At 33.9% G+C, this 24,430-nt stretch overlaps 4 protein-coding genes across 4 annotated transcripts; all 4 read left to right on the top strand.

Moving 5' to 3' along the window:
• Positions 1–77: 77 nt before the first annotated feature.
• On the top strand, positions 78–7,458 carry LOC110994097 (facilitated trehalose transporter Tret1-2 homolog). The gene is made up of 8 exons (XM_022260596.2): positions 78–256; positions 1,357–1,586; positions 2,158–2,296; positions 2,720–2,904; positions 3,390–3,522; positions 5,394–5,617; positions 6,356–6,550; positions 6,917–7,458. Exons 1-8 carry the CDS (start codon positions 196–198, stop codon positions 7,130–7,132), a joined length of 1,383 nt encoding a protein of 460 aa, XP_022116288.2. The 5' UTR covers positions 78–195; the 3' UTR covers positions 7,133–7,458.
• A 1,344-nt stretch (positions 7,459–8,802) lies between these two features.
• Positions 8,803–14,620, top strand: LOC110994095 (facilitated trehalose transporter Tret1). The gene is made up of 8 exons (XM_022260591.2): positions 8,803–8,947; positions 9,956–10,185; positions 10,989–11,127; positions 11,598–11,782; positions 12,128–12,260; positions 12,764–12,987; positions 13,456–13,650; positions 14,147–14,620. Exons 1-8 carry the CDS (start codon positions 8,872–8,874, stop codon positions 14,378–14,380), a joined length of 1,416 nt encoding a protein of 471 aa, XP_022116283.2. The 5' UTR covers positions 8,803–8,871; the 3' UTR covers positions 14,381–14,620.
• Positions 14,621–15,655: 1,035 nt separating this feature from the next.
• Positions 15,656–24,320, top strand: LOC110994117 (vitellin-degrading protease). Its single transcript, XM_022260622.2, has 9 exons — positions 15,656–15,790; positions 16,355–16,496; positions 21,549–21,626; positions 21,750–21,894; positions 22,469–22,582; positions 22,851–22,930; positions 23,077–23,158; positions 23,772–23,897; positions 24,193–24,320. Exons 1-9 carry the CDS (start codon positions 15,727–15,729, stop codon positions 24,289–24,291), a joined length of 930 nt encoding a protein of 309 aa, XP_022116314.2. The 5' UTR covers positions 15,656–15,726; the 3' UTR covers positions 24,292–24,320.
• On the top strand, positions 18,648–21,503 carry LOC110994100 (alpha-(1,3)-fucosyltransferase C). The gene is made up of 2 exons (XM_022260600.2): positions 18,648–19,868; positions 20,372–21,503. Exons 1-2 carry the CDS (start codon positions 18,970–18,972, stop codon positions 20,637–20,639), a joined length of 1,167 nt encoding a protein of 388 aa, XP_022116292.1. The 5' UTR covers positions 18,648–18,969; the 3' UTR covers positions 20,640–21,503.
• Positions 24,321–24,430: the final 110 nt, after the last annotated feature.

Genomic DNA, 24,430 nt, shown 5'->3' with positions numbered 1-24,430 from the left:
ATATAGTTAAAATATTTAATAACAAATGTAGAAATAATATAGCTGATAACAAATGACAAATACTATATAAAAGCAGGATAATTAATAGCCAGAGAACATTTGAATAAATACGAACAAGAAATTTTATTGTTTCTGCTTTTGAAAATTATAAATAGTAAGCATTTAGTTTTAAGAATACATGGATGTTTTGTGAATATGTTTTTCAAATTTAATGGAAGCGGACATAGCGTATGGCAATGGCTGTTTGGAATTATAGGTAAATATTATGTTAAGTAATTGCTTCTCTATTTGTACATAGATAAATGGACAAATTATTATTTTTATTCGTTTTCTATTTAAATAAAAGATAAAGCAATATATATGTTTTATATTTGTGGCGGAATAATTAAATATGTAATTTAAGTAAACTATAATTCTACAAGTTGTTTAAAAAATATCGTTTCTGAAGTAATTAAGAAGTCTTAATTACTTCAGAAACGATATTTTCCAGTTATACTTGGTAACTGATGTCTTTCCATCATAAGCAAGCGTTTCACTTAATTTGTGTTTAAGTATTACTAAAGTTATTTTCATAGTATTTTTTTTTTAATTATGTTTAATTATATTTAATAACATATGCGTATTTTAAAATAATTGTAACATAATAACTAACCTTAAAATTTAATAATTTAAAAAATATTATTAAAAGGAGTCCCTTTAGGCAAGGTTCCGAAGATACTGGCAGCGTTCCCCCTTTGAAAAGCTTAACTAATCCGTTGTCCGTGTTATCGTATGATTTCGTTGAATGCCGCATGTTTCGAGAAGCGACCAGCACTTTTTTGGCATGACAATCACGATGCTTGCGTGAGCTTGTGGACAACTGCCACAGGGACATTTATGAGGAGCGCAGACCGAAACGCCAAGCCGCAGACAGTTTGTGATTCGGAGCGTGATAGGTTCAAGAAATGTTCCTGTATTTGACGAAGGGTGAGCGTGAAGCCAGTAGCCGGCCTCATGCGTACCCGCGGCCTAAAGCCTTCCACGCAATTGCAATTCGCGCTGGAGCGTTTTTAAAAACAATAAATGTTTAACTAATGTTTTATTTGACCGGTTACAATGGTGATTTGCTTGAGACTGACTTGATATCTATTAATTGGGAGCTAGATAGTCCGTCAGCAGTATTCGTTGAAATGCACGTGGATAAAGATTAGAATAATATGTCTTTGGACTGCGTAACTATCTACTCCTTATTTTTAACTTACAAACAATATAAACATTTATCGCATAGTTCATTGAGGGACTCTCATATAATTTTTAATTTATATAAAATGACCAAGCTAAAAAATAGTTTATTTAAAAAAAAACACAATTTTTCAGGTTCGTTAGGATTCCTTCTCTATGGCCTAGAGGCAGCCTGGCTGTCTCCAACGACAAAGTACCTTCAATCCACTGAATCCCCCTTGGGATATCCTCTTTCGAAGTATGCCATATCCTGGATCGGTAGTATTAACTGCTTTACGTCGGCGTTTTTCGTCATACCGTTCTCCTACTCAGCTGACAAATTTGGTAGAAAATGGATTGTGATTGCTACGGTTACCCCGAGTATAGTAAGAATTACGCTGTATTTATTATTTATTTCTGTTACAACTTTATTTTTTTATAAGTAGTCTAGCAGACTCGGCCAAGCGTTGCTGTGGCTAAGGTTTTTGTTATATTACATAGTAGTAAATTAATCAAGGGAAACCGTAGGAGAACTTATGTGAAACGTTGGTACCACGACACGGACCTAAACTAAACTACCTTTAACTCAGCGCCATCTGTTAGAATTGTATCAAATAATAAACAAATGTTAATGTTATCGTAATTTTAGTAAGGATGCCTATTTTTTTTGAAAATGAAATATAGCCTATGTCACTCAGGAATGATGTAGCTTTCCAACAGTGAAAGAATTTTTCAAATCTGCCAAGTAGTTTCGGAGCCTATTCAATTCATACAAACAAACAAACAAACAAAAAATCAAACCTTTCCTCTTTATAATATTATAGTATAGATATAATATCAATTTCATTTGTCAATCTAATAGGCAAGATTTCCGCCGGCCGGTTAGCCGGTTTCCTCGCACTATTTTCCTTCACTGTTCGAACGAATGTATTATTTACTAACCGTTTAATGTTTCAGATTTCTATACTTCTTAGACTTTTTGTACCAAACCTAACAGTGTTGCTTGTAGCACGGGCCCTCGCCGGCGTAGCGGGTGCCGGCGTCTTTGTTGTGATACCGATATACGTGCGTGAACTGTGCCAGACTAATTTAATAGGTATTGTTTATTTATGTAAAAAAAATTTACAAAAGATAGTGATAGATACATACATGACAATCTAGCCTATACAATATATGTGGTGAATAAGTTATATTATTGTTACTTAATTACTACATAACTTGTGAATAACTGAAAGTAAGGTATTATTCATAATTAATAATCTTAGTATTCTGTAACTTTTGTCGCCTTGTTGTTCTTCTGTCTGAGATGCTGCACCAGCACTAATATTCACTACACTAGTCCTATTCATAACCGCATATTTTTCATTTTTATGTTCCACGACCCCTAATGGAGAATAGGACGTTACTGGTTTTATTAAATTTTCTTTAAAGACTATCGATCAGTCTTTGTTAGCTTATTCAGACAGCTGTCTCTTTGGTGTTTTAACAACCACGTTTAGTGAATATGATGATTTACCAGGTACCATAGGATCTTTGGGAACCCTTTTACAAAACATTGGAATTGTCTTAATGTACCTCCTCGGCGCATACTTCGATTATTATACAATGCTGTGGATCTGTTTATCTTTTAACATTTTGATGACGACAATGATGATATTTGCTCCTGAATCACCAGATTATCTCGTCAAACGAGGCCACATTAGTGTGAGTATTTTTTTTGTGTCATAGGCAGCAGGAGGCTCACCTGATGTTAAGTGATACCGCCGCCCATGGACACTCACATTGCCGGAAGGATCGTAAGTGCGTTGCTGGCCTTTTATTTGCATTGAACTTCATAAAACTTATCCACGCCATGTTTACGAAGATGAATGAATTTATATTTGAGGATAATTGTAAGACGCGACAATTTTACGAATAATATTGTACAAAGTAATATCTTAGAGAAGGTTTGTAGAAGTATGGTATTGACAAATCCGGTTACTGAGCTTTATTTTAGTATATTATGTAAAATGTATTTTTTTTAATTATATGGTGCCTGACAATAATATAAAAGCAAAAACATCATTTGCATACACTAGCATTGCACTTGCAGGCGTATAGATGTAAAGAAAACGAGCACTTTAAGCCGCCACCCTTAGGCACCTGCAGTATTCTTTCAAATCCAGAATTAACATTTATTGACCTTTTAGAAAGCATATTCAACTGTAGCGTTTCTCAGAGGATTAAATGAAAACAATCCGACCGTGAAAAACGAAATAGAACACATCCAACTAAAGGAGGAGGAATATAAAAATATACCTAAGCTGGGTTATGAGGAAATATGTAAGTATTTTTGTACCTAAGCATTGTTATGATTACACATAACATGACAAAAATTATTGATTGCTTCAAAAATGAATGAGTGAATACCGTACAAAAGACCATCAATTTGGAAGCGTGTTTTTATTATATTAAAATAATCAAAAACAAACTAAAGTACCTACTTATAATTAAGAAATAAAATGACTAAAAATAAAAATAATAATACTATATATTGAATTATAAACAACAGATAACAAATAATCAAATACCTCACCCCTATAGTATATTTCGAATAACATCAAGAAGGAAAGATTTTTATGCTTGTAATAAATTTACTCCAAATATCCACTTTTCGAATGCTTATTTACGTCGCTTCCTGTTGAATTGTGCTTATGCCATTATATAAAGCGACAGCCAGTCATTTAACACTCTTCTGTGTTCTAGGCAAAATTATGTAAGACTTTTTTATTTTAAATGAATAATTAAATTAAATAGTATTTTTATTGAATTAAATAAGCAATTATTTGTAGTGTAATTTGTATAATTAATATTGCTACCTATTTACGTACATATAAGCCGATTGTAAATATATACATAGTTAAGTTTGTGTCACCGTGGAAATATCAGTATTCTTATCTCACTAGCGATAAAAGTCACCAATTTTGGAACAAAGGTAACAATTTGCCGAGTAATTTTCAAAATGTATTCAATAATTAAAAGAGAATGGATACTTGTGCTATGGTTGATATGTTCTAATATATTTTAATTTGGAAACTGTAATTTTTTATGATTTTTCATTGAGTTTTCTCATTTTGGTACCGATACCTTATATAATATTTTGCAATATTAAAATCGTGGGGTGATGAAGAAAACCGAATCGCTGTAATTGCATAACACAAAGTAGGTACGGAGTCAAATGCAATTTGGGCTTATTCTATATTTGGGCAAATTAGGCTATTAATAGGTACAATGAGAGCTCCTCTGTTTGTGACAGTGGTCAAAGCAGTAAGGGAAAGAATTCGACGAAATCCTGTCCGAAAGCAAAAGATTTTATCCCGAGATTAAATGAAAAAGATGAAGATCTAAAACCATATCGAGTATTTCAAAAGATGACTTTTGAATTGATTTTTTTACAATCAAAATGTCCGTATTTATGCTCAAAACTCTAATGAAATGATAATGTGGCCACTATCCGACTTCAGTGATGGTTTGGTGGGATATTACCTATGAAAGAGAGACTGAGCCATACTTTTGTGAAAAAGGTATCAAAACTTCGGCACAAGTGTATCAAGATTCTTGGTTACCATTCTTGAGAAGGTAGTGAAGCCTCTTAATGACACGATTTCTTATAACAAAAAAGCAAGACTCGGGGCCGGGTCATAAAGCTCGGCGTACGCAGTCTTGCTTGGAAATGAACGTTTCGGACTTCATCAGAGTTGAAGACTGGCCGTCGTCTAGTCCCGATCTTAATCCGCTAGATTATGATTTATGGTCAGTTTTAGAGAGTACGGCTGACTCTAAACGGCATGATAATTTGGAGGCCCTAAAAAATCCGTACGATTGGCAGTGAATAATATTCCCATGGAATAAGTGCGTGCTTCTATTGATAACTTTTTATATTATAAATTACTTTTTATTTGTGTATTAAACTAACACACTGTCAAAGTAATAAATGTTATTTGCAATAGAAAAAAAATATTTTTCTTTGTTTCAGTATTTATGGCAAGACTAGGTATATACTTTCTTTATATAACAGGCAAAAGACTTAACCCATGTTAAATGATTATAGATACTGCCTTAAAAACGCTCAGTTGTATGTTGTAGAATACTAGCGGGTGGTGGTACTATTTCGTGTTCTGCCTTGTATAATAACGTTACTGAATCTTTTTAAGTTAAAAACAAGTCGTGGCGCAACGGTTTTATAATAATGATGCTGGTCTGGACCACATATGGATGGAATGGTGCTCTCACGATCATAACTTACGCCTCAGCTGTACTTGAGTCCACTGATTCTAACATTAATATCAGCCCGGAAATACAATCTATGAGCTTTCCCGTTATATCGATTATTGCTGCCTTTATTTTGACCATTGTTGCTGAGAGGTGTGGAAGAAAGGTAAGTTGTATTAATAAAAGAATTAATTAATTCGTATGATGTGTAAGGATTAAATTATCCACGCTTAATTAGCCTCTAAGAAGCTGGGGGTGTTTAGCAAGACGGTTCATCAGTCCCAATCCCCGCCCTTCAGGCGACCTCACATGGAGCACTATTCTCACCCCAGGGCGGGAGATCCCCAGATCCCTCAGCTCTTTCAAGAAGTGATAATGTGAGTGTCTATGAGGGGCGGAATCACTTAAGATCAGGTGAGCCTCCTGAGATAAAAAATAAACAGATTATAAAAGTGAGTTTAAATTATGGCAACCACGATCGACCTAAATGTTTTTATTTAAAAACAAATTGATTTTTCGTCTTTATAAACAGCGAATAAACAATTAATAGACCAATATCATTAGAATAGACACGAGTTCGGGAGATACCGATTCATAGAGAAGTGATACAACGAAACATTCTTTTTTTGTACTAAAAAAATCCCTTTCACCTACGCTGTTCATAATGATACTTCAACAAATTCTCTCAGACCTCAACTGTCAGTCGGGAGGGATAAGAGGAAACCAAGCTCAACTTGCACCTCTCAGGTTCGCGGGGGATATTATCTTATTATATATTTATCTTAAACGAAGTAGGAGAAAAAAAAGGAAAAAGGCCAAGCCTTAAAATGAACTCTCTACACATCGATTAACTAAGGAAAGCAGTGTGCAAACTGGTTCCTATATCTATGAATACTGGTTTCAGGCTCTTCATGCAGGATCTTATGCTCTATCTGGATTATCCTTTAGTCTACTTGGAGGAGCAATGCTGTGTCAAAAACTAGGCTACATGATTCCTGGCTGGCTCCCAATCACGTGCATGATTATCGCAGTTGGCATGTTTTCTGGTGGTGTCAGGTCTCTTCCATTTATTATATGCCTCGAGATGTTTAATTTTCAGGTAACTACGATCACAGCAGTTTTTAGACAGAAGTCACAATTTCTATCGTGGTAGACCTAAGTAATTGTTTATACCCTTGCTGAGTTCAGGACTGATGGTTATAATTACCAATGATATGGTTTAGTTAATCCGAGATCATTTTTAAGGAACTCTGCCGCAAGGACCTAACTCTTTAAATTTGTTTCAATTTTCTTTTTTTATTAATTTTCAATTATTTTAATTATTACTTATTTTATTATATATTGTTAAGAAAATTGTAAATACTGTATATTTCATGGTTATGTTTAGTTAAATAAAAAAAGGTCTTTCACTTGTGAGGAATAATATATTCGGACAAAACCAGTGTAGTCTTTCAATAAATTTTAGGTTCGAGCACAAATCACAGGAATCATACAAACGTACGGATGGGCTTTGGCATCGACACAACTTCTGGCTTTCCCCACACTTATTGAAACTTTTGGTCTTCATATAAGTTTCATCATTTTCGGTTTCATCAATTTTACTGGGATGGTGATTGCTCTTGGTATACCAGAAACTAGAGGCATACCTGAAGCTGAAATTTTGAGAAAATTAAACAAATAAATGGTTTAACAACTAGATTATGAATGAACCAAAAGAAAATGTTATGTGCTCGTTTAATGGTTTAGAAGAAACGTTGATGTGTAAATCATTTGTTATTATTATTATTTTCTTTTGCGTTGTTATATTCCTACATTTGCAGCAATTGCTGTTTATGTATTTACATTGTATATTCGCGGATGTGAAGTTACATGGATCTGGTTAGCGCTGCGTCGGATTCGTAAGTTCTCCTGTCATTGTTACATATTTATACTATATATGTTTTGTTTAACAAGTTTTATAATACTTTGTGTGATGTTTGAGTGCACAAATAAAATCAAATAAATGCACACTTTTATTTTTTTCTGAAAATATGCGTCTACGAGATGAAGACAGTCGTAGCGTGTGGTGTGGTGGTGGTGTACAGGTCTACGCAGTGTGTAGAGGAGGTCTACACGTACCATTAGACTATTAAATAATAAAAGTTGTAAAAAGAAACGTTATTCTATTGCTTATAATTTGAAAATTCTATCATAAATATTAAATTATCTTGTTGAGATAATAATTACATAAATAGTATTCATATATCGTTGAATGTTGATTTAATAAATTGGTAGTAGGCACGATAAGAGCTATAGTAATAAGTAAATAGAAAGAATAAACAGTGCTATATTAGTATTTAAAAAACGTGCGTGGTTAAATTATTTTTAAACACACAAAAAAGAGTATAAGTTATTTAAAAAAGAGGTTCTATGGTAAATTATAGTGTGATTAAATTTGGAATGTGAAAATTAACTGTTTCCATCACCAACCATTAATGACAAACATAAGAAAACATTTCTGTATTTCAGAAAATAGACAAGATTAATACTAAAATATTCTGTAAAAGTAAACACACGCGAAACCTTTTTAGTGTTGCAAATAATACTTTCTTAACACTGCACATGGAATATAGAAATTCAAACTTCTTGCGGCCTTTTAGTTATATCAACTTTAGCATGCAAAATAGTTGAAATCAAATAAATTAACAAACAATTGGTTTTCATTACGAGATAAGCAAGCCTTTTTTTTTTTTGAAAGGAATCTCGCTGTTGGCCTTAAGGGCCTTTACAGCTCAGCACGGGCTGTTTGGCGAGCTTAGCTCAGCCGGAGCCTTTTTATTTACAGGTAGCGCGTAGTATTAAGCGCTCGAAGGAGCCTTTGCCGTCGAAAGGGTATGACAATAGTACAGCATTTAATAACTGTGTAAATTAATCGTAGAAAGCAAAATATTTATACCATTTTGTTTATATATCGATATTTAGTACTTAATTTCGTACAGCCAGACGATACTCACGTACTCCATGATTTGGACCCCACAAGAAAAGAAATACTATGTTGTTTTGGTAGATTTACTTAATCTACCGTATTAATTGCTTCCGTAAAAAATGTAATAACCAGAAACATTAGCGATCATAGTATAACATTTAATTTAAGCAGAATTTAGGTATATAAATAAAAGTGAACTAGGAGTTACGTTAATTATGTAATTAATTCGCGTTTATAAAGGATTTACAACTGCTATCGTTGAATAAGTAAAAAAATGTTAATCATGCTAGACAGTGTAAAATTAAAATGTAGGTTTTTCAGCACTAGTTACTATTATTTTATATTTTAATCAAATAGTAAACATTACTTATTAAAACACATTGTCTTTATTTGTCAGTTCATTACTGTCAATGCTCTTTATTGCACGCAATTACACTGTGAATTAATAATAAAAAATGGTGGTGGAAATGAAGACACAACCACAAACCTTAAAGGGTCATACATATTGGCAATGGCTTTTTGGAACAATAGGTAATTCTTATTTTATTTCGCTATTCTCGCTCGAAACCACGCTGTTCTAAGACATTTTCTTAGGTCTGGGCCTGGTCTTTCTAATAGGCAAGTAGGTGATCAGCCTCCTGTGCCTGACATATGACATCGAAGGTAAGCCAGTTTCTACACGATGTATCCCATCGCCGTTGGTGCGTGCGTGTGCATTGATGTGTGCACGGACAGCCGGGGATCGAACTTACGACTTCATGATGAAAGATTGAAGGCTGCTGAGCACCACTATGCCTCGCATCAACACTCCATATCGATCTGCCGACCCAATAGAGTATGCGAGTTATTGATTAGGGAGTCCACTGGTGTCACAATAAGTGCGTAATTTTGCACGGGCCGGGTTCTTATTACGGGTCATGTGGGCCCATCACTGTGATTTCGGGCCCGACTTGGTCAAGAGGACATTAATGAAATATTTAAAAATTAATCTGGACTGAAGTGTTATATCGGGAAAATTTTATATATAAAATACTAGTTATAGCTTTTTATGATAATGAGTAAACAAATAAGAAACTGAACAATACTAATAATATTTTTTGTATTTTGGTTTCTGTAAAGTCGCTTCTCGAACGATAATTTAACGTGATAACGTCATATGAAAACATTTATGAAAAATTAAATACTTTTATGAATTTAATAGAATTCTTATTATTTTGAGTAATATAAAGAAGGACTTACTTTTTTTTCGACAAATAAACACATCTTTGCACTCTTTAATTCAAATATATATTGTTTTAATAATCTAAGAATAAATACATAAGTTTATAACGCTAATCAAATTCTTAAAATGGAAAAAATAAATAACCTTTCTACAATTGTTGTTGTAATTAACAATGGAATTTACATTAATTTTTCACGTCACTTTATAATTAGTTGACAAAACAGTTCATGTACAGGTTGTGAGCTGCCACTGTCTCTCTTTTACTCGGACGCATCGACCGATGGAGTGTACCGATTTATCTTATACTTTGTTGACAGCAAGTTTGGGCTTCTTGGTCTACGGTCTGGAGGCAGCCTGGTTATCTCCCACGGCAAAGCACCTTCAATCCTCCGACTCTCCTCTAGGCTACCCCCTTTCTAGCAGTGTCATATCCTGGATTGGGAGTATTAACTGCTTCTCGTCAGCCTTCTTCGTAATCGCCTTCTCTTACTCGGCTGATAGATTTGGAAGGAAATGGGTTGTGTTTGCTATCACTATACCAGTAATGGTAAGAAATTAATTTCGATCTACTCACTAAAATCATAGACAATGCCTGAGAAACATTTACAGCGCTTTTTAGTTACAATTTATTTGATTTTCTCCTAAAACTCATCATAAAGGATATATACGATAATTTAACTCTTAGGTAGGGGGCATGGCACAAAAAAAATGGTAAACACTAGTCTGAATGTTTTAAATATTAATCTTAAAATTTAATTTTTTTAATGAAAAAAATTCATTGAATTCCCTTATATTATTAAATTCGTTAGGTTTCATAACTAAGAGATTAAAAACTAGTATTTGCGTGGAACAAGCACTAAGGCTGGCGCGGCCGTTGAGAAGGCAGAATAACAAACGGCTCAAATATAAGTAACTTCTCCAACTTCGATTTTGTTCCTTTTGGAGACTCTTGGGCCGTGGTTTTGGCAATAGCTAATTAAAGATTGAGTTAGGCTACATAGTATCTGGTGCTTTCCTGGTTCGACATATTATGAGTATCGCAAAATAGCGAAGAAATGCCAGCGTTGAGTACACTACCACAGGGACTAAACTTTTAAAATTTCTTGTAATTTTCGTTTTAATTTTTTATCATTATAGCTATAAAGGTTAAAATGTTTTAAATACTGTAAATTTCTATGCGGTCAGGGTTAAATAGTTTTGCCGTAGTATAACCGTCACTCATAGCTACCTTAAAATATATTATGTAAAGACTAGTATATTTTGATATTTCACCCTTTTCTTCTAACTAACGCAGTAGCTATAAACTACTACTTTAAAAAAATAGTACATAATTCTTGAATTATTTTTCAGATTTCCATACTCCTAAGACTGTTCGTTCCAAACATAATAGCTCTGTTGATGGCTCGCACCCTCGCAGGCAGTGCAGCCAGTGGTGTCTTCGTAGTTATCCCTATGTATATACGGGAGTTGTCTCAGACTAACTTAGTAGGTAAGCGAAATAATATGTATGACGGTGATATTGTTCCTTTATTATCTTGTAAGACGGTCCCACTATCTATATCATTATAGTACATACATGCTATATGTCTTCTGTAAGCAAATAATTACACACGTTAAAACATAACGAAAGTAATGACCTGAAATTGTAAAATACGACTATTATGTGTTAATGTATGTTGTACAGTTAAAGTTATATCACATCACATGAGGAAATTTGCCTGTCTTAGACCTTATCAGAATCGATATGTGTTAGATAATGCTGATCTTCAATCAGTTTTTAAAAAGATCTTAAAAATATGCTCAGAAATGTGACCCATTCTTTATTAAGGGTACGGGATAAGAAAAATAAGATAATGTGTGGTGTGAATGGTGTATGGAAAACCGTACTTCACAACTGTGAGGCTTCTTCTATTTATATAATAGACTTGACGTTTAATTATAATCTATTGATAACCTTAGGTGCCACTGGATCATTGAACGTATTGCTCCAAAATACTGGCTTCCTTATAATGTATCTAATCGGAGCATACTTAGATTATTACACTGTGTTATGGATATACTTGGTTATCACAATTCTGATGGCGTGCCTAATAACGCTTGCTCCGGATTCACCGGCTTATCTCGTGAAACGAGGAAGGATGCATGTAAGTACATGTTACCTTACTATCTAAGATACTTAAGAAGATCGGATACTTTGTCACTTTCTTACAATCAAATCATCGAATCAGTCTTCGTACGTTAAGGGAACAAAACGGAAACGTTTTAAACCGAATCTTCGAGTTTTAAAATGTTTAAGTCTCGGGTTTTAAAAGCAGGACAGATTAAGTTCGTTATATCATCTCATAATATCGCTCATGAGTTACTTTACCTCGTTATTAAAAACAAGTAAATCCGCAGTCAACGGCTACCTAACAATATGGGCGTAATTTTTTGTAGTAAACGAGATTTGAATTTTCAATTGTTGTATAAAAATGTATGTTTTTCTTCAGGAAGCCTATGCGACAGTAGCCTTCTTAAGAGGTCGCACGAAAGATGACAAGGAAGTAAAAGCAGAAATTGAGTCAATGCAACAGCAAGAAGAGCAACTTAAAAACCAACCCAAGCTTAGCTTGAAAGAAATATGTAAGAAATTTTTTTATGAAACTCAAAGTAGCCAGACCATGTCACTGAATTTTTTCTTTATGACAATTTTTAATCTTCATCTCCAATAACAGCCAATTCACTGGGTAATATATTGAATTAGGTACCAATGTGGTATGTATTTTTTTATTTTATATACCTAGGGATCTATACATGAGGATTTGTTTATTTATTGAATAATGTCTTACAGGAAGATCCCAATGCAACAAGAAAAATAAACAAATAACATAAACAATAACAGCCATTAATTTTAAAAAATCATTCATATTTTTGTATATTAAACTAGCTTGTTAAGTTGTGTAGTATTTGTGAGTTGGGTTAGGTTTCTATTTCTATCTGGACAGATTTCGTTATTAATGACTTAACAAATGGGCAAGTACATGAGTTACGTAATGTTTTCTATGTCTGGTTTTGAAAGTAATGCTAAGGTTGAATTTGAAATAATAATATAGAACCAAGTTTAAAATTATATTATTTAATTTCAGTCAACAATAAAGCATGGCGTCGTGGTTTCATTCTCTTAATGGCGTCTTGGGTAACACAGACATGGAATGGTTCCTTCGCGATCGTGACCTACGCTTCAATAGTCCTGCAGACCACAGGCTCTAACCTGAGCGTCAGCCCAGAAATACAGTCTGTCAGTTTTCCCATTATCATGATTATTGCATCCTTCACTTTGACTGCAATTGCCGAAAGGTGTGGTAGAAAGGTGAGATTTTCAGGATTTTAACTAAGAAATTAATCAAGAACTCTTTTCTTGGGTCTTGGATGAAAAACCAAGGTTTTACTCGATATTAATAAAGGTTTACCTGGTTACCGATAAAAAATAATCATTTATATCCATAAATGATTATTATCATTTATATCCATCTCGAAACTGAACCGTCCTTACTAAACAATGATTAAAACTTGATTACCGGTGATCCTCCCCCGGCCTCTATATTAACTTTATCATCATTCAAAGATAATCAAAGTAATCTTAAAATAACAGTTAATGCTACACTGCTGACCATAAACGTCTTAATCAAACATGATGCTGGGAATCTGTGTGAAAATGTCAGTGTCACAAACACCTAAATCCATTGTGAGGATCAACCGTATGACTTCCTATAGCCTTCACCAAGTTCTTGCCATTACTTCATTGATATATCATTTTTTATTTCTCCATCTCTTTCAGCCTCTCCACGCTGGTGCATATCTTCTATCGTCAATCGCTCACACTGGTCTTGGAGTATCTTTACTGATTCAACAGACCGGATATTCCATACCCTCCTGGCTTCCTATACTGTGTATGATCCTAGCTGTGGCCACATATGCAGGCGGAGTTCGGTCGATGCCCTATATCATCAGCGTTGAGCTGTTCAACTTTCAGGTTATATATTCATTAAATTAGATGACGATTAATCAAGCGAGATTAGAAACTTCGGCCTAGCCCCGCCAGGATTTTCTTCTGGCTTCTTGCAATATTCTTAGTTAAAGTTTCGGTACTCCTCTAATAGTTAAATAGTTTGAATGGATTATCTTTGTACGGTTTTTTTACTACTATCAACTAAGACAGATTATAGACCTTGTAGTGTGTGTGTGTAATAATAGACCAATGGACCTTCTTTGTTTCTGCCTAACAGACACGTAATCGGTGCTTTGTTTCACGTTTCTAATATAATCTAAAACAGATTATAGGCCTTATAGTGTGTAAGTGTGTAAGTGCCCAAACCGACCAACCGTATTCAAGAAACAAGAAGAATTCAAGAACATCATATCATCATATTCAGTTGACATCACAAAAAATTTAAATGACACGTCGTACAAAATAAAACTGCTTACCTATAGTACTATATATGTATATGTATATTGGCATATCTTTATAGGTACGAGCAAAGCTTTTGGGCCTGCTACATACCTTTGGCTGGTCGTCAGTGTCAACACAGCTTTTCGCGTTCGGTCCACTTGTGGACTCATTTGGACTACATTACACGTTTATCCTTTTTGGAGCTATCAATCTTCTTGGTGCCTGTATTGCTATGTTTATACCGGAAACAAGGGGGAAAACGGAAGACGAGGTTATGGGGAAACTTGATAAGAAAAGAAAATGTCCTAGTTAGTGCAGCAGAATCTCTAATAGACAGTGTAGAAAGTTCGTTTTATATAATTAAATGTATAAATAAATTCCTACGAATTGTTATTGTAGATTGTGTAAAAAAATTAACTATCCACCCAGTGAAAACTTGTATTGGTTCTTAAATAATAAAAGCCAAAGCGGTTTTCGTGAAATAAAAAAAATCGTTTAAAAATGAATTTTGTTATTGAACGCTAGAACTGATGTGAATGGTAGAGGAGATAGCTTATGTGAAACGTTGGTACTTTTAACACAGCGCCAGCTATTAGAATTGTATCGAATAATAAACAAATAATTTGCAATAAAATAAAATTGCGACTATAATTACCTAAAGATCTAAGCTATCCTATCTCTTAAGTTGGACCAGACCGCTCATGGTTTGCCAATTTAATTTAAAATCGGTTAAGTTATTTAGGAGTCCATCGCGGACAAACATCGTGACAGGAGATTTATATATATTAAGATATTATTACCACCTCCGTGATTTAGTAACCGCCATAAGTGGAAGGTGTCGAGAAGCAGTGTTTGATACGGCTTCAGAGAGCAATTCTTATACCTGAGATCGTTCGATCCCCGACAGTACAATGGTATTTCTTTCTATGTGCGCATTTAACATTCACTCGAACAGTGAAGAAAAACATCGTGTGGGAACCGACTTGACTTAGACTGAAAAAGTTGCAGGTACTCCTGTACTTATCACCTATTTGCCTACTATATTGATAAATAATCATGAAACAGATACTGAAATCTGAGGCCCTGGTCGAAGGTCCATTTCCTGTGGATATAGGATACCAAAGGCTCGCCTAGTCACGCAGCGGGGACTTCACACAATTATGAGTACTATTCAATAGATCTCTTGGCGTTGCGTTGAGATGTGGGATCTCTCTGCATTTTCTACCTCATTTAACATGGACAGTGTTCAGAGGAATTGTTCGGACTAATATCTGCAGCTGTGTTTCATCATCGGACGTTAAGGCAGAATACAAAATACAATCCGTATCACTTCGACGTCGGTCGTTACAGAACTAAGCCCACTTATGTAATTCAATTTAGGGTCCTTCATAAAAGAGCGTACCAATTCTTAAAAGGCCGGCAGCGTGCTTGCGAGCCTTCTGGCAGTGTAAGTGTCCATGGGTGGCTCCTGCCCGTTTGCCTTCTGTAACATAAAAAAAACTATAATCGACTATAATTTATGAACACGATGCTTTAAACTTTAAAGGTGCTTAGCAAAGGAAAACAAACATAAAATAACAATGGTTTAAAACATTTCTTATCAGCCACGTTATGCAAGAAACTTTTAGAAATTAGTGTACTTTGAAATGAAGTTGAGAAATGGCTGTACAGAGTGTATTTTTAGCTTATTTCCTCATTTTTCTTAAAGATTGGACTATATATGGTAAGTGACACAAATTTAAAAATTGGTTATAGTGTAGTAATATTATAAGAATAATTATATATTAAATTATAATAATATAATATTGTTTAATAATATAGTAAACAAAGTCTCAGTTCAGTTGCACATTTTTAATGAAACATTATAATGCGGTTCTCATCAATCGACAATAACAAACGCAACTACCCCATGCCCCACTAATACGAAAACACCGCCGTTATAATAATTATTATAACGGCGGTGTTTTCGTATTATAGTATCCCAATACAGCCTACCTCAAAGATATTTTAATTTAAATATATATTTTTACAGTAATTAGTAGTTGTATGTATAAAATAGCTCTCTAGGTCTGCGTACAAATTCTTAAAAGGTCAATAAGCGGCAGTTTTACTTAATATCAGATGAGTTACTTATAAAAAAGCTTATTAACATAGATTACAGTAGAAGTACACTAAATATAGTACTTAACGATTAATTATAAATTTATGAAATTCATTGCAACTCTTAATTCGCTAATCTCTCTTGTTGTAAAAAAAGAAGACTAAAACATTGGTACAATTTTTTAAGCATCTACAACAGCAAAATCAGAGTTAGAATGCGAATTTCCCCCAAAACTGGAAGAGGATTTGACTCACGTTCGGCGCAAACGACTTACAACTGAGATGGGGCTAGTTTGTCTCGAAGACTACCCTTACACTGTCTCAATAAGGTTAGTTTTAATTATAATAATATTATCTAATGAAATAAAAAATCAGTGGCGCTACAAGCTTTTTAGGTCTGAAATTCAGATTTCTGTATGTGCTCCATGGTCTTGAACTCAGAGTCAAAGATAAAAATCATTTATTCTTATAGATAACACAATATACACTTATGAATGTCAAAAAAAAGAAATATACATTAAATGCCTCAAATTTCACATTTACTGCCAGTTCTAAAGTCAGGGGCATAAAACGGAAGAAAAGAACTGGCAATAGACTCTCCGCCACTCTTTTTAATCGCCATGTTTTTGTTTGTTTTACACAACATTTAAGGAATTTGTTTTATTCATTTCATTTGAAAGGAGCTGCAATCATTACTCCATGTTCCATATGCCATCTTAAGTAATAAATAATAATAATACTAATTATACTGAAATAATTTGATACTACATGGATCACGTTTTGTTCTAACTATATATTAGAACCGTCGTGGATGTTGAAGATCGCCCCCGAGTGTGAAAGTGCAGTCGAGAGATTCAGTCGCGTTACCTCTTTATACTGGAGCAATTCATATCCAAGCACTGGGATCATTTAAATGTTCGTTTATGTTATAATAGGCCTCAGGAAGTATTTTACTTTAATGTATGACTTAAATTCATTTATAGACACTACTTGTATCTCACTAGGGATTTTAAAAAAACGACAGTAAATATTACGAGTTATTTTTGATATTAATATCATTTTAAATAAATCTCATTTGAATAAACCACTTATTAAGGACATGATAAATCGCCGCACCGCAATTATTTCGAGGTATAGGGTGCCTATACACGAGCGTTGCGGTGTGGCAATATATTTTACCCCTTCCCGCCTCGTCACGCAGCTCACTGGGGTATTATGAAATGTTATTTTTTGGAGTGCTAGCATTTTTTTTTAAACCGCCACTTTCAAACGTCCATGTTTCAAACCATGGCCTCGGAGCCGCCCAGAGTGCGAGGAGTGCATAACAAGTGATTTAATCTTACCCCGTGTACTGTAACTTTAATTAAGAGGAAGGTACGGTTGTTTCATAGTAATATTTAATTATAGTTTTTCTTAGTTATGAAATCGCTTCAAAATATTATTTTTAATAATATAGGAAATATCTAAACTTTCCATCTGAAACCAAAAAAAAACCAAACCAAAAAATCAGAAATAAATTGACAACGTTCTTACCTAGTTGATGACGGGATTATAAATATTTTAGTTTTGCAATTAAATGAATAGGTATAATATCTGATATTGGCAATAATAACTAAATATATTTTATTAATTATAGTTTGAATGTGTTTCGTGTAATTATTCAATAATTGCAATTTTTTATTCAGTAATAATGCCTCAAACTATGTCCGAAAATCGTTCGGAATCGGTGCAACATGAAACATGGTGAATGGCTTAAAAAAACTGACGTGGTAAAAGTTTGAGAACGTCTGTTGTATTTAAAAAAATAAAAAAATTAGCTTTATCTTTGTTAAATAAAGATATTATTACACTTAAGCCAGATGTGGGATTTCAAGTCACTAAAATCTATGAACTCAAAACCATTGACTAAATCTCACGTTAATATTAACGATTTTAGAAAACAATTCAATGTTTCCCCGTCACGTTTTCATCTGTATCCTATTTTGTAGTCGTATCTTTATTTTTTTATTTACTCATTTACTCTGATTTGGAACAGATTTAACAATATTATGTAATTGATATGATAGAAAAGTATAGTGATTGCTCGTAACTAATAAAATCCATAAATTAAAAGCACATGTTAATATAAATTGTTCTACAAGAGGTTTAAAACATCTCTGCTCATCTCATATTTAAAACCGTTCATTATTCCCTAACTCACTTTTACTTTGGCAAAATTTGTGTTCCTCGTTATACAGGCAACCGCTTTAGAAATGGCAATCTGATTTTTTTGACTATATTAAGCAATATTAACATGTCAAATATATTAAATAAGATTAATATAATATATGCATTAAACTTCAGATTGGTTATATTTTTATTAAGTATCTTTTTTATAAGTCATTAAATTTGAAATTTTTACAAGTTAATGTCTGACAATTATTGTAATAATATTTAGCTTTTACTTGTAGCGCCATCTGTCAATAAGTAATTAACTACAATAGCGGTACGATATCAAGTGGCTAAAAATTCTTTTAAATTGTATCGAATACGCTATACTTACTCGAAGTATTGACCAATCTATATCAGTTCGGTAAAAAGGATTTTGTTCTATGTGAATTGGGAATTCAAATTTCAACATTATTAGGCTACAGCTGTCCTGCTAGTCTGGCGCATGTCGAAACTTCGTAGAAAAAGGACACATAAGTACTTATTTTGTTGCCTGGAATAAACAAGTCATACAACGGAGATAGAGATTAGCTTATAACACCCAATTCTATCTTATCTTATCACTCAGTATCTATCAGCATTAAGCGGCCAGACATGTTGAACGTAACCTTTCGGCTCGTTATAATTTTATTAATCATTTCAATCACTTCATCACTGTACTACATCTACCAAACACGACTCTACAACATAAGAGCAAATCGTAAAAATATTATTTCATATTTAAATCATACGGAGTTAAAGTATATCCTACAATGGACAAGAAGATTCAGCGCGCCATTCGACTACCTCGAAGCCGGGAACAGTGTTTTTATAAAATACAAGTGCAAGTACACTAACTGCTTCGTAACAGACGACAGAAACTATTTCCTAGACTTGAACGACTTTCAAGCGATTGCTTTTAATGGAAGAGATTTAGATATGTGGAGTTTCCAATTACCACAAGAGCGAACGCCGGAACAGAAGTACGTCTTCGGAGCAATGGAGTCACCTGATTTCTTTCCAGCTTGCAATGAATATTTAGATGGCTTCTTCAATTGGACGTGGTCGTATAAACTCGATTCTGACTTCCAATGGGGGTACATAACTATTTATGATTTGGAAGGCAATCTAATTGGACCAGCAATTGATATGGAATGGATTGAGGATATGCAACCAGCAGATAGTGCTCTAAAAGCTAAACTAGATAGTAAGAGTAAAGCAGTTGCATGGTTTGTATCACATTGTCACACAAAGCGTGGCAGAGAAGACTATGTGGAAGATTTGGGTAAGGAGTTAGACAAATTTGGATGGACTATTGATGTGTATGGTAAATGTGGGACTCTGTCATGTCCCTTTAGTGAGGGGATGTCTTGTTACAAGATGTTAGAAAATGATTATTACTTTTATTTATCATTTGAAAATTCATTTGCTGAGGATTATGTGACTGAGAAACTATTAACTGCTCTTAACAATTATGCTGTGCCAGTTGTTTATGGCGGTGCTGATTATTCAAGGTGAGATCAAAATAAATAATACATAAGTGATTTTATTAAAATTTTATTATAATTATTATTGCTCAGTTTTTTGAAATAAACAACATAGTGGTCATATTGTTATATACATATATGGTATTATAAGGAAATTATTTCCTGCTAAATATTCTGCTCAATCATTTTTGCAAAACAGAGATCAGAATCTTCAAGAGTATAAACTCTTATTTATTAAGCAAATACCTTATGTACTGCCTTCACTTAAGATTCCTAAAAAGTTAGATATATTATGTACTTACTAAAAATAAGCAGACCAATTAAGTAAATAAAACTCCTTGATTGTACTTATAATAAAAAAATATTAAATACTATTTAACAATTACCTAATTTTAAACATAAAATGTGTTTATTATAGTAAAATTAATAGTTGAATTTCCATGAATGCTTTAGGAGATAGAAGTTAATATTAGTTTATATTAATTATATATGCAGTATGTTTATTTTATACATTGATATCTGTATTTCAGATTTCTACCTGAGGGAAGTTATCTCAATGCAATAGAGCTTGGTCCAAAAAGACTAGCACAATCAATGAATGAAATTATCTTAAACAAAACTTTATACTACGATTTTTTTAAATGGCATAATCATTACAAATACAAAAGTGCAGACCATGTGAATGCTTGTAGGTTGTGTGAACAATTGAACAATGATAAAAAAATGAAGAATATAACTGTTTGGAGTGATTTCAGAGAGTGGTGGAATGGTGAACGATATATAGAAAACTGTTTTTAACAGCTTTCATAAACTTTTAAGACTAATACAGTCCCACCGATCTACGATATATTATTCAAAACCCAATTAATTAAGTTTGATAGATTTATGATCAGCATCCCGTATCCCGTGGTGGATGTACGCGGGTCGAGCAGCAGATTAAATTGTTGTCATACTAATAAAAATAACCCAGCAGCTATGTAAGTCGACATCATTATTAGAAAACATGGTCCACAAAAAGTACAAGGTTTGGTGGTACCTATCAATGTCGCAGCCAACTAAATTAATCAGCCCTTCAATTAACAGCCTAGCCTCTGAACTAAACAGCGCCGTTTTACTAGCGGCCTGATAGATATTCGGCTGGTTGATCTAATAGCGAGGAAAGTTATTTGTATCGGTGACGTTTTATTGCTTTTGTTATACAGTTATAGCTTCTGCCACTCTGTCATATTTTAATAAAAAACCCGAAGAACAATGGAAGAGTGTACACAGTGCACAAAAATAATGTGAATTTAGAACGGCCTAAGCATTAGCCAGCCAGTTTTTTAAAATGTTGTTACTAACGCTACGACTGAATACCTTTCAGGCCCCAAGTTAAGCCGGGCTGTTTAGTTAAAGGCTAGGCTGTTAAATGAACGTCTTATTAAGCTAGTTGGCTACGACATCAACATCGCAGCATAATCACGGTTCACATCTTTAGTCCACATTTTTAATAAAATCTATACGGTGTTATTAATATAACGTGAAAAATTATAATTCATTCCGCATGTGTGAAATTTAATAAAAAAAATGTAAGTACTTCCACAAAAGAGCGTTTTATTTTGGGCAATTATCATTACCTACCTATACTCCATCTACGTACTCTGTAAGTATAATATTATTTCCTTTATAATAGCAGACGCACACTACAACTATGTGATTATGCTTCAGGTTACATGGAAAGCATTGGTGCGGAGGAGCGATTGTCGGTCAGCAATGGGTACTCACGGCAGCACAGTGCTTTGATTAGTAAGCATAAGTTAATACTTTCCTGCATTAACCCTTATTTGAATATTTACACATCTAACTATAATAAGGTGTTAAACTTAATTATATTGCCTAGAATGCATTTTTAGAGCAATGTATTTTTAGTGTGTCTAAAGAGGAAGTGACTGTACGTATGGGTTCAGTATTTCGTGACTTCGGCGGTAAAATTCTGTCCGTTATTGACATCAGACTACACCCTGAATACAGGACGGATCAATATTATCCTGAACACAACTTAGCTATGATTAAGGTAAATATGGCTCTTCAAGTCGCATATTATTGTTTTTTACGCATACAATTAAAAAACGATAAAATTATTATTTATTTATCAGGGCGCCGCTGTTACCCTGTAACTCGACTGATATTTAAATGTATTTATTTTGTTTTGTACCACGTAATTCAGCGACTCCTATAGTTATTGTTGTTAAATATTACGAATTACCGTCAGAAGTTCTCAAAACTGTAATAATAAAAGCCCGTTTAATGTCCAATCATCTCAAAATAAGGACAGCTTTATTTTTTTTTCTTGTACAAGGAGCTTACCTCCAGTAGCGTCGATCGTCGTCGTGTAGGGGACACGGATAACGGCCTCCTTCAGCTTTTTCTTTCTTACCCTGTCCGCGGCTTTATATCTTTAATAGCTTCCTGTTACCCGTCCTATTTCTTCTATCCAGCTTTTTGGGATACCCTCTTCTCCTACTAGCCCTTGGTCTTTTTCAAGAGCGTTTATTCTGGTACAATTCGATTAACTCATTGCAAAGATCTGCTGCATAGGTTTTTCAGCTATCCGTCTTCTAATCTTGTATTTTAACTATAATCCTTAGCTTAACATACCTGTCACGGTCGGTAGCCGAATTCAGATTGTGTCAGTTGCCACTTCTGGAGCTGAACTTCCCTCTGTCTTCGGAGAAACCATAATCACTGGATATGGAAGCGTGGTATGAATTTTGTAGTTCGTATAACAAAATAAATGTTTTCTTTTTAGGGAACAAACGGGCAGGAGGCTTATCTCATGAAGTAAAACCGCCGCCCATGGGCACTCGAATTGCCAGAATACTCACACTAGCACTTGTGATAAATATTTTAGATGGAACATAGCATAGGACGATTTGCCTCTCATGGTCGCTAAATGGTATAAAAGTAAAAAAATATCGAGAAACTATTTATATGTATTTGTTATTAGTGGAATAACGTTTAGTTCTTCAGGTAACAGGTCAAATCCGAGAAGGGCAGAATCAAGAACTTCGTCGTATGATAGTAAAGGAAATGCCGCGCCCAGATTGCAGGTAACCCCGAACCAATAGAAAATCAGTCTAAAATATTTTTTTTTTAATCTCAGGTTCCAAGAAAGAACTTTCCTTGCAAAAAGCTATGGATCCTTAGTAGTTCCTTTATCAGCTTCTCTATATTTATATATTATATAATATTTTAGGCGTATTTACGGAAACGAATATCGACTACAGCATGACCACATGTGTCTTCAAAGCGTGATGAGAGGTGTCGCGTTGTGTGCGGTGAGTGTCACAGCACAAATATTATTAGCCTTCGGCGATTCTTATACCGGTCGTAGATTCGATCCCAGGCTGTGCAACAAAGTCATTATTTCTTTTTAAAAGAACGGTTTCCGAACGCGAAGGAAGAAAACCGCCTTGCCTTAGACCCAAAAAACCGACCTGAGTCAGGCACAGGAGGCTGATTACCTACTTGATTAATGATTATGAAACAGAATGAAATCTAAGAGCCAGACTTGAATAGCGCCAGTTTATTTATTTTATAATAATAAAATAATTTGGGTATAAGCTCAAATCACATCATCGTCATATCTTAGCTATTAGTTAGCTCCTTGAAATTACAATTTTATAATAAGTTCTACTAAATATCACTTTCATATGTAAAGCATGGCATATTACCATGGATAAATAGCCTGACATAAATAACTAGTACATATTATAAGGATAAAGGATCGTCAAAGTCGTAATCCTCCCGTCCGGCGCTACGTCTGTCCTAATGCTGCGGTTAATACTTCATCCTATATGACCATCAAATAACTCATCATATTTACTTTAAAAGAAAACGTTAAATTTATCACATCTTAATTTTCTTGAGAAAATATATTTCTTTGTGTAGGGTGACACCGGGGACCCAGCAGTCCACTTCAGTGGCGTGAACCGAGCGGGGACGTTGTATGGAATTGCTCTCTTCTCTGGTACAGAAGAATGTGCCCATAAGCAGAAACCTGGTGTTTATGCTAAGGTTGTTATAAAGTTATGCTTAAATAAATTTGTTTAATTACTCTATGTTATCACTGAAAACGATTATCAATGATGAGGAAATATAATTTAATACTTCCCTTTCTGGTAGTTTATAACAATTAACATCCATTAGAAAGAGCGTATCTACATGATAATGCTTTGAAACTTCTTTCGCATATGGTTTAATCTACGCAAAGAAACGAAATTACTGCAGATACATCGCATACCTATACTGTACCTTTAGATAACTAAATTTATAAGAAAATTATGAAATTAATAAGTACATTTTTTTCTAGGTTTCTTATAGCAATGGATGGATTACCAATATATTGAACAACCGGGATGTTAACGAAAGCGTGGACAGTGGAGATAATGCAATACCATTAGATATATAATTACTTTTAATAAATTATGTGAAATGATAGTAGTTGTATAATTTAATCAACCATCCGAAGTAAATCTGAAATTATAAGGAAGTATTTGTTATCCAACTATATATTGCATGACCAGATGTTTCCTGGCGAAATTTACAAA

This window comes from Pieris rapae, chromosome 20 (genome assembly GCF_905147795.1).
Source record: "Pieris rapae chromosome 20, ilPieRapa1.1, whole genome shotgun sequence".
Classification (NCBI taxonomy): domain Eukaryota; kingdom Metazoa; phylum Arthropoda; class Insecta; order Lepidoptera; family Pieridae; genus Pieris; species Pieris rapae.
Note: the sequence above shows the minus strand (reverse complement) of the source record. Positions and strands in the feature narration are given on the sequence as shown.

Excerpts from the sequence above, each read along its gene's own strand:
- LOC110994117 (XM_022260622.2), top strand. The coding sequence starts at position 15,727 with ATGGCTGTACAGAGTGTATTTTTAGCTTATTTCCTCATTTTTCTTAAA. Across the intron at positions 15,791-16,354 it reads TAAAGATTGGACTATATATG|CATCTACAACAGCAAAATCA; the intron begins GTAAGTGACACA and ends CAATTTTTTAAG. Across the intron at positions 16,497-21,548 it reads CCTTACACTGTCTCAATAAG|GTTACATGGAAAGCATTGGT; the intron begins GTTAGTTTTAAT and ends ATTATGCTTCAG.
- LOC110994100 (XM_022260600.2), top strand. The coding sequence starts at position 18,970 with ATGTTGAACGTAACCTTTCGGCTCGTTATAATTTTATTAATCATTTCA. Across the intron at positions 19,869-20,371 it reads GGCGGTGCTGATTATTCAAG|ATTTCTACCTGAGGGAAGTT; the intron begins GTGAGATCAAAA and ends TCTGTATTTCAG.
- LOC110994097 (XM_022260596.2), top strand. The coding sequence starts at position 196 with ATGTTTTTCAAATTTAATGGAAGCGGACATAGCGTATGGCAATGGCTG. Across the intron at positions 257-1,356 it reads ATGGCTGTTTGGAATTATAG|GTTCGTTAGGATTCCTTCTC; the intron begins GTAAATATTATG and ends ACAATTTTTCAG. Across the intron at positions 6,551-6,916 it reads TCGAGATGTTTAATTTTCAG|GTTCGAGCACAAATCACAGG; the intron begins GTAACTACGATC and ends AATAAATTTTAG.
- LOC110994095 (XM_022260591.2), top strand. The coding sequence starts at position 8,872 with ATGGTGGTGGAAATGAAGACACAACCACAAACCTTAAAGGGTCATACA. Across the intron at positions 12,988-13,455 it reads CCGAAAGGTGTGGTAGAAAG|CCTCTCCACGCTGGTGCATA; the intron begins GTGAGATTTTCA and ends CATCTCTTTCAG. Across the intron at positions 13,651-14,146 it reads TTGAGCTGTTCAACTTTCAG|GTACGAGCAAAGCTTTTGGG; the intron begins GTTATATATTCA and ends ATATCTTTATAG.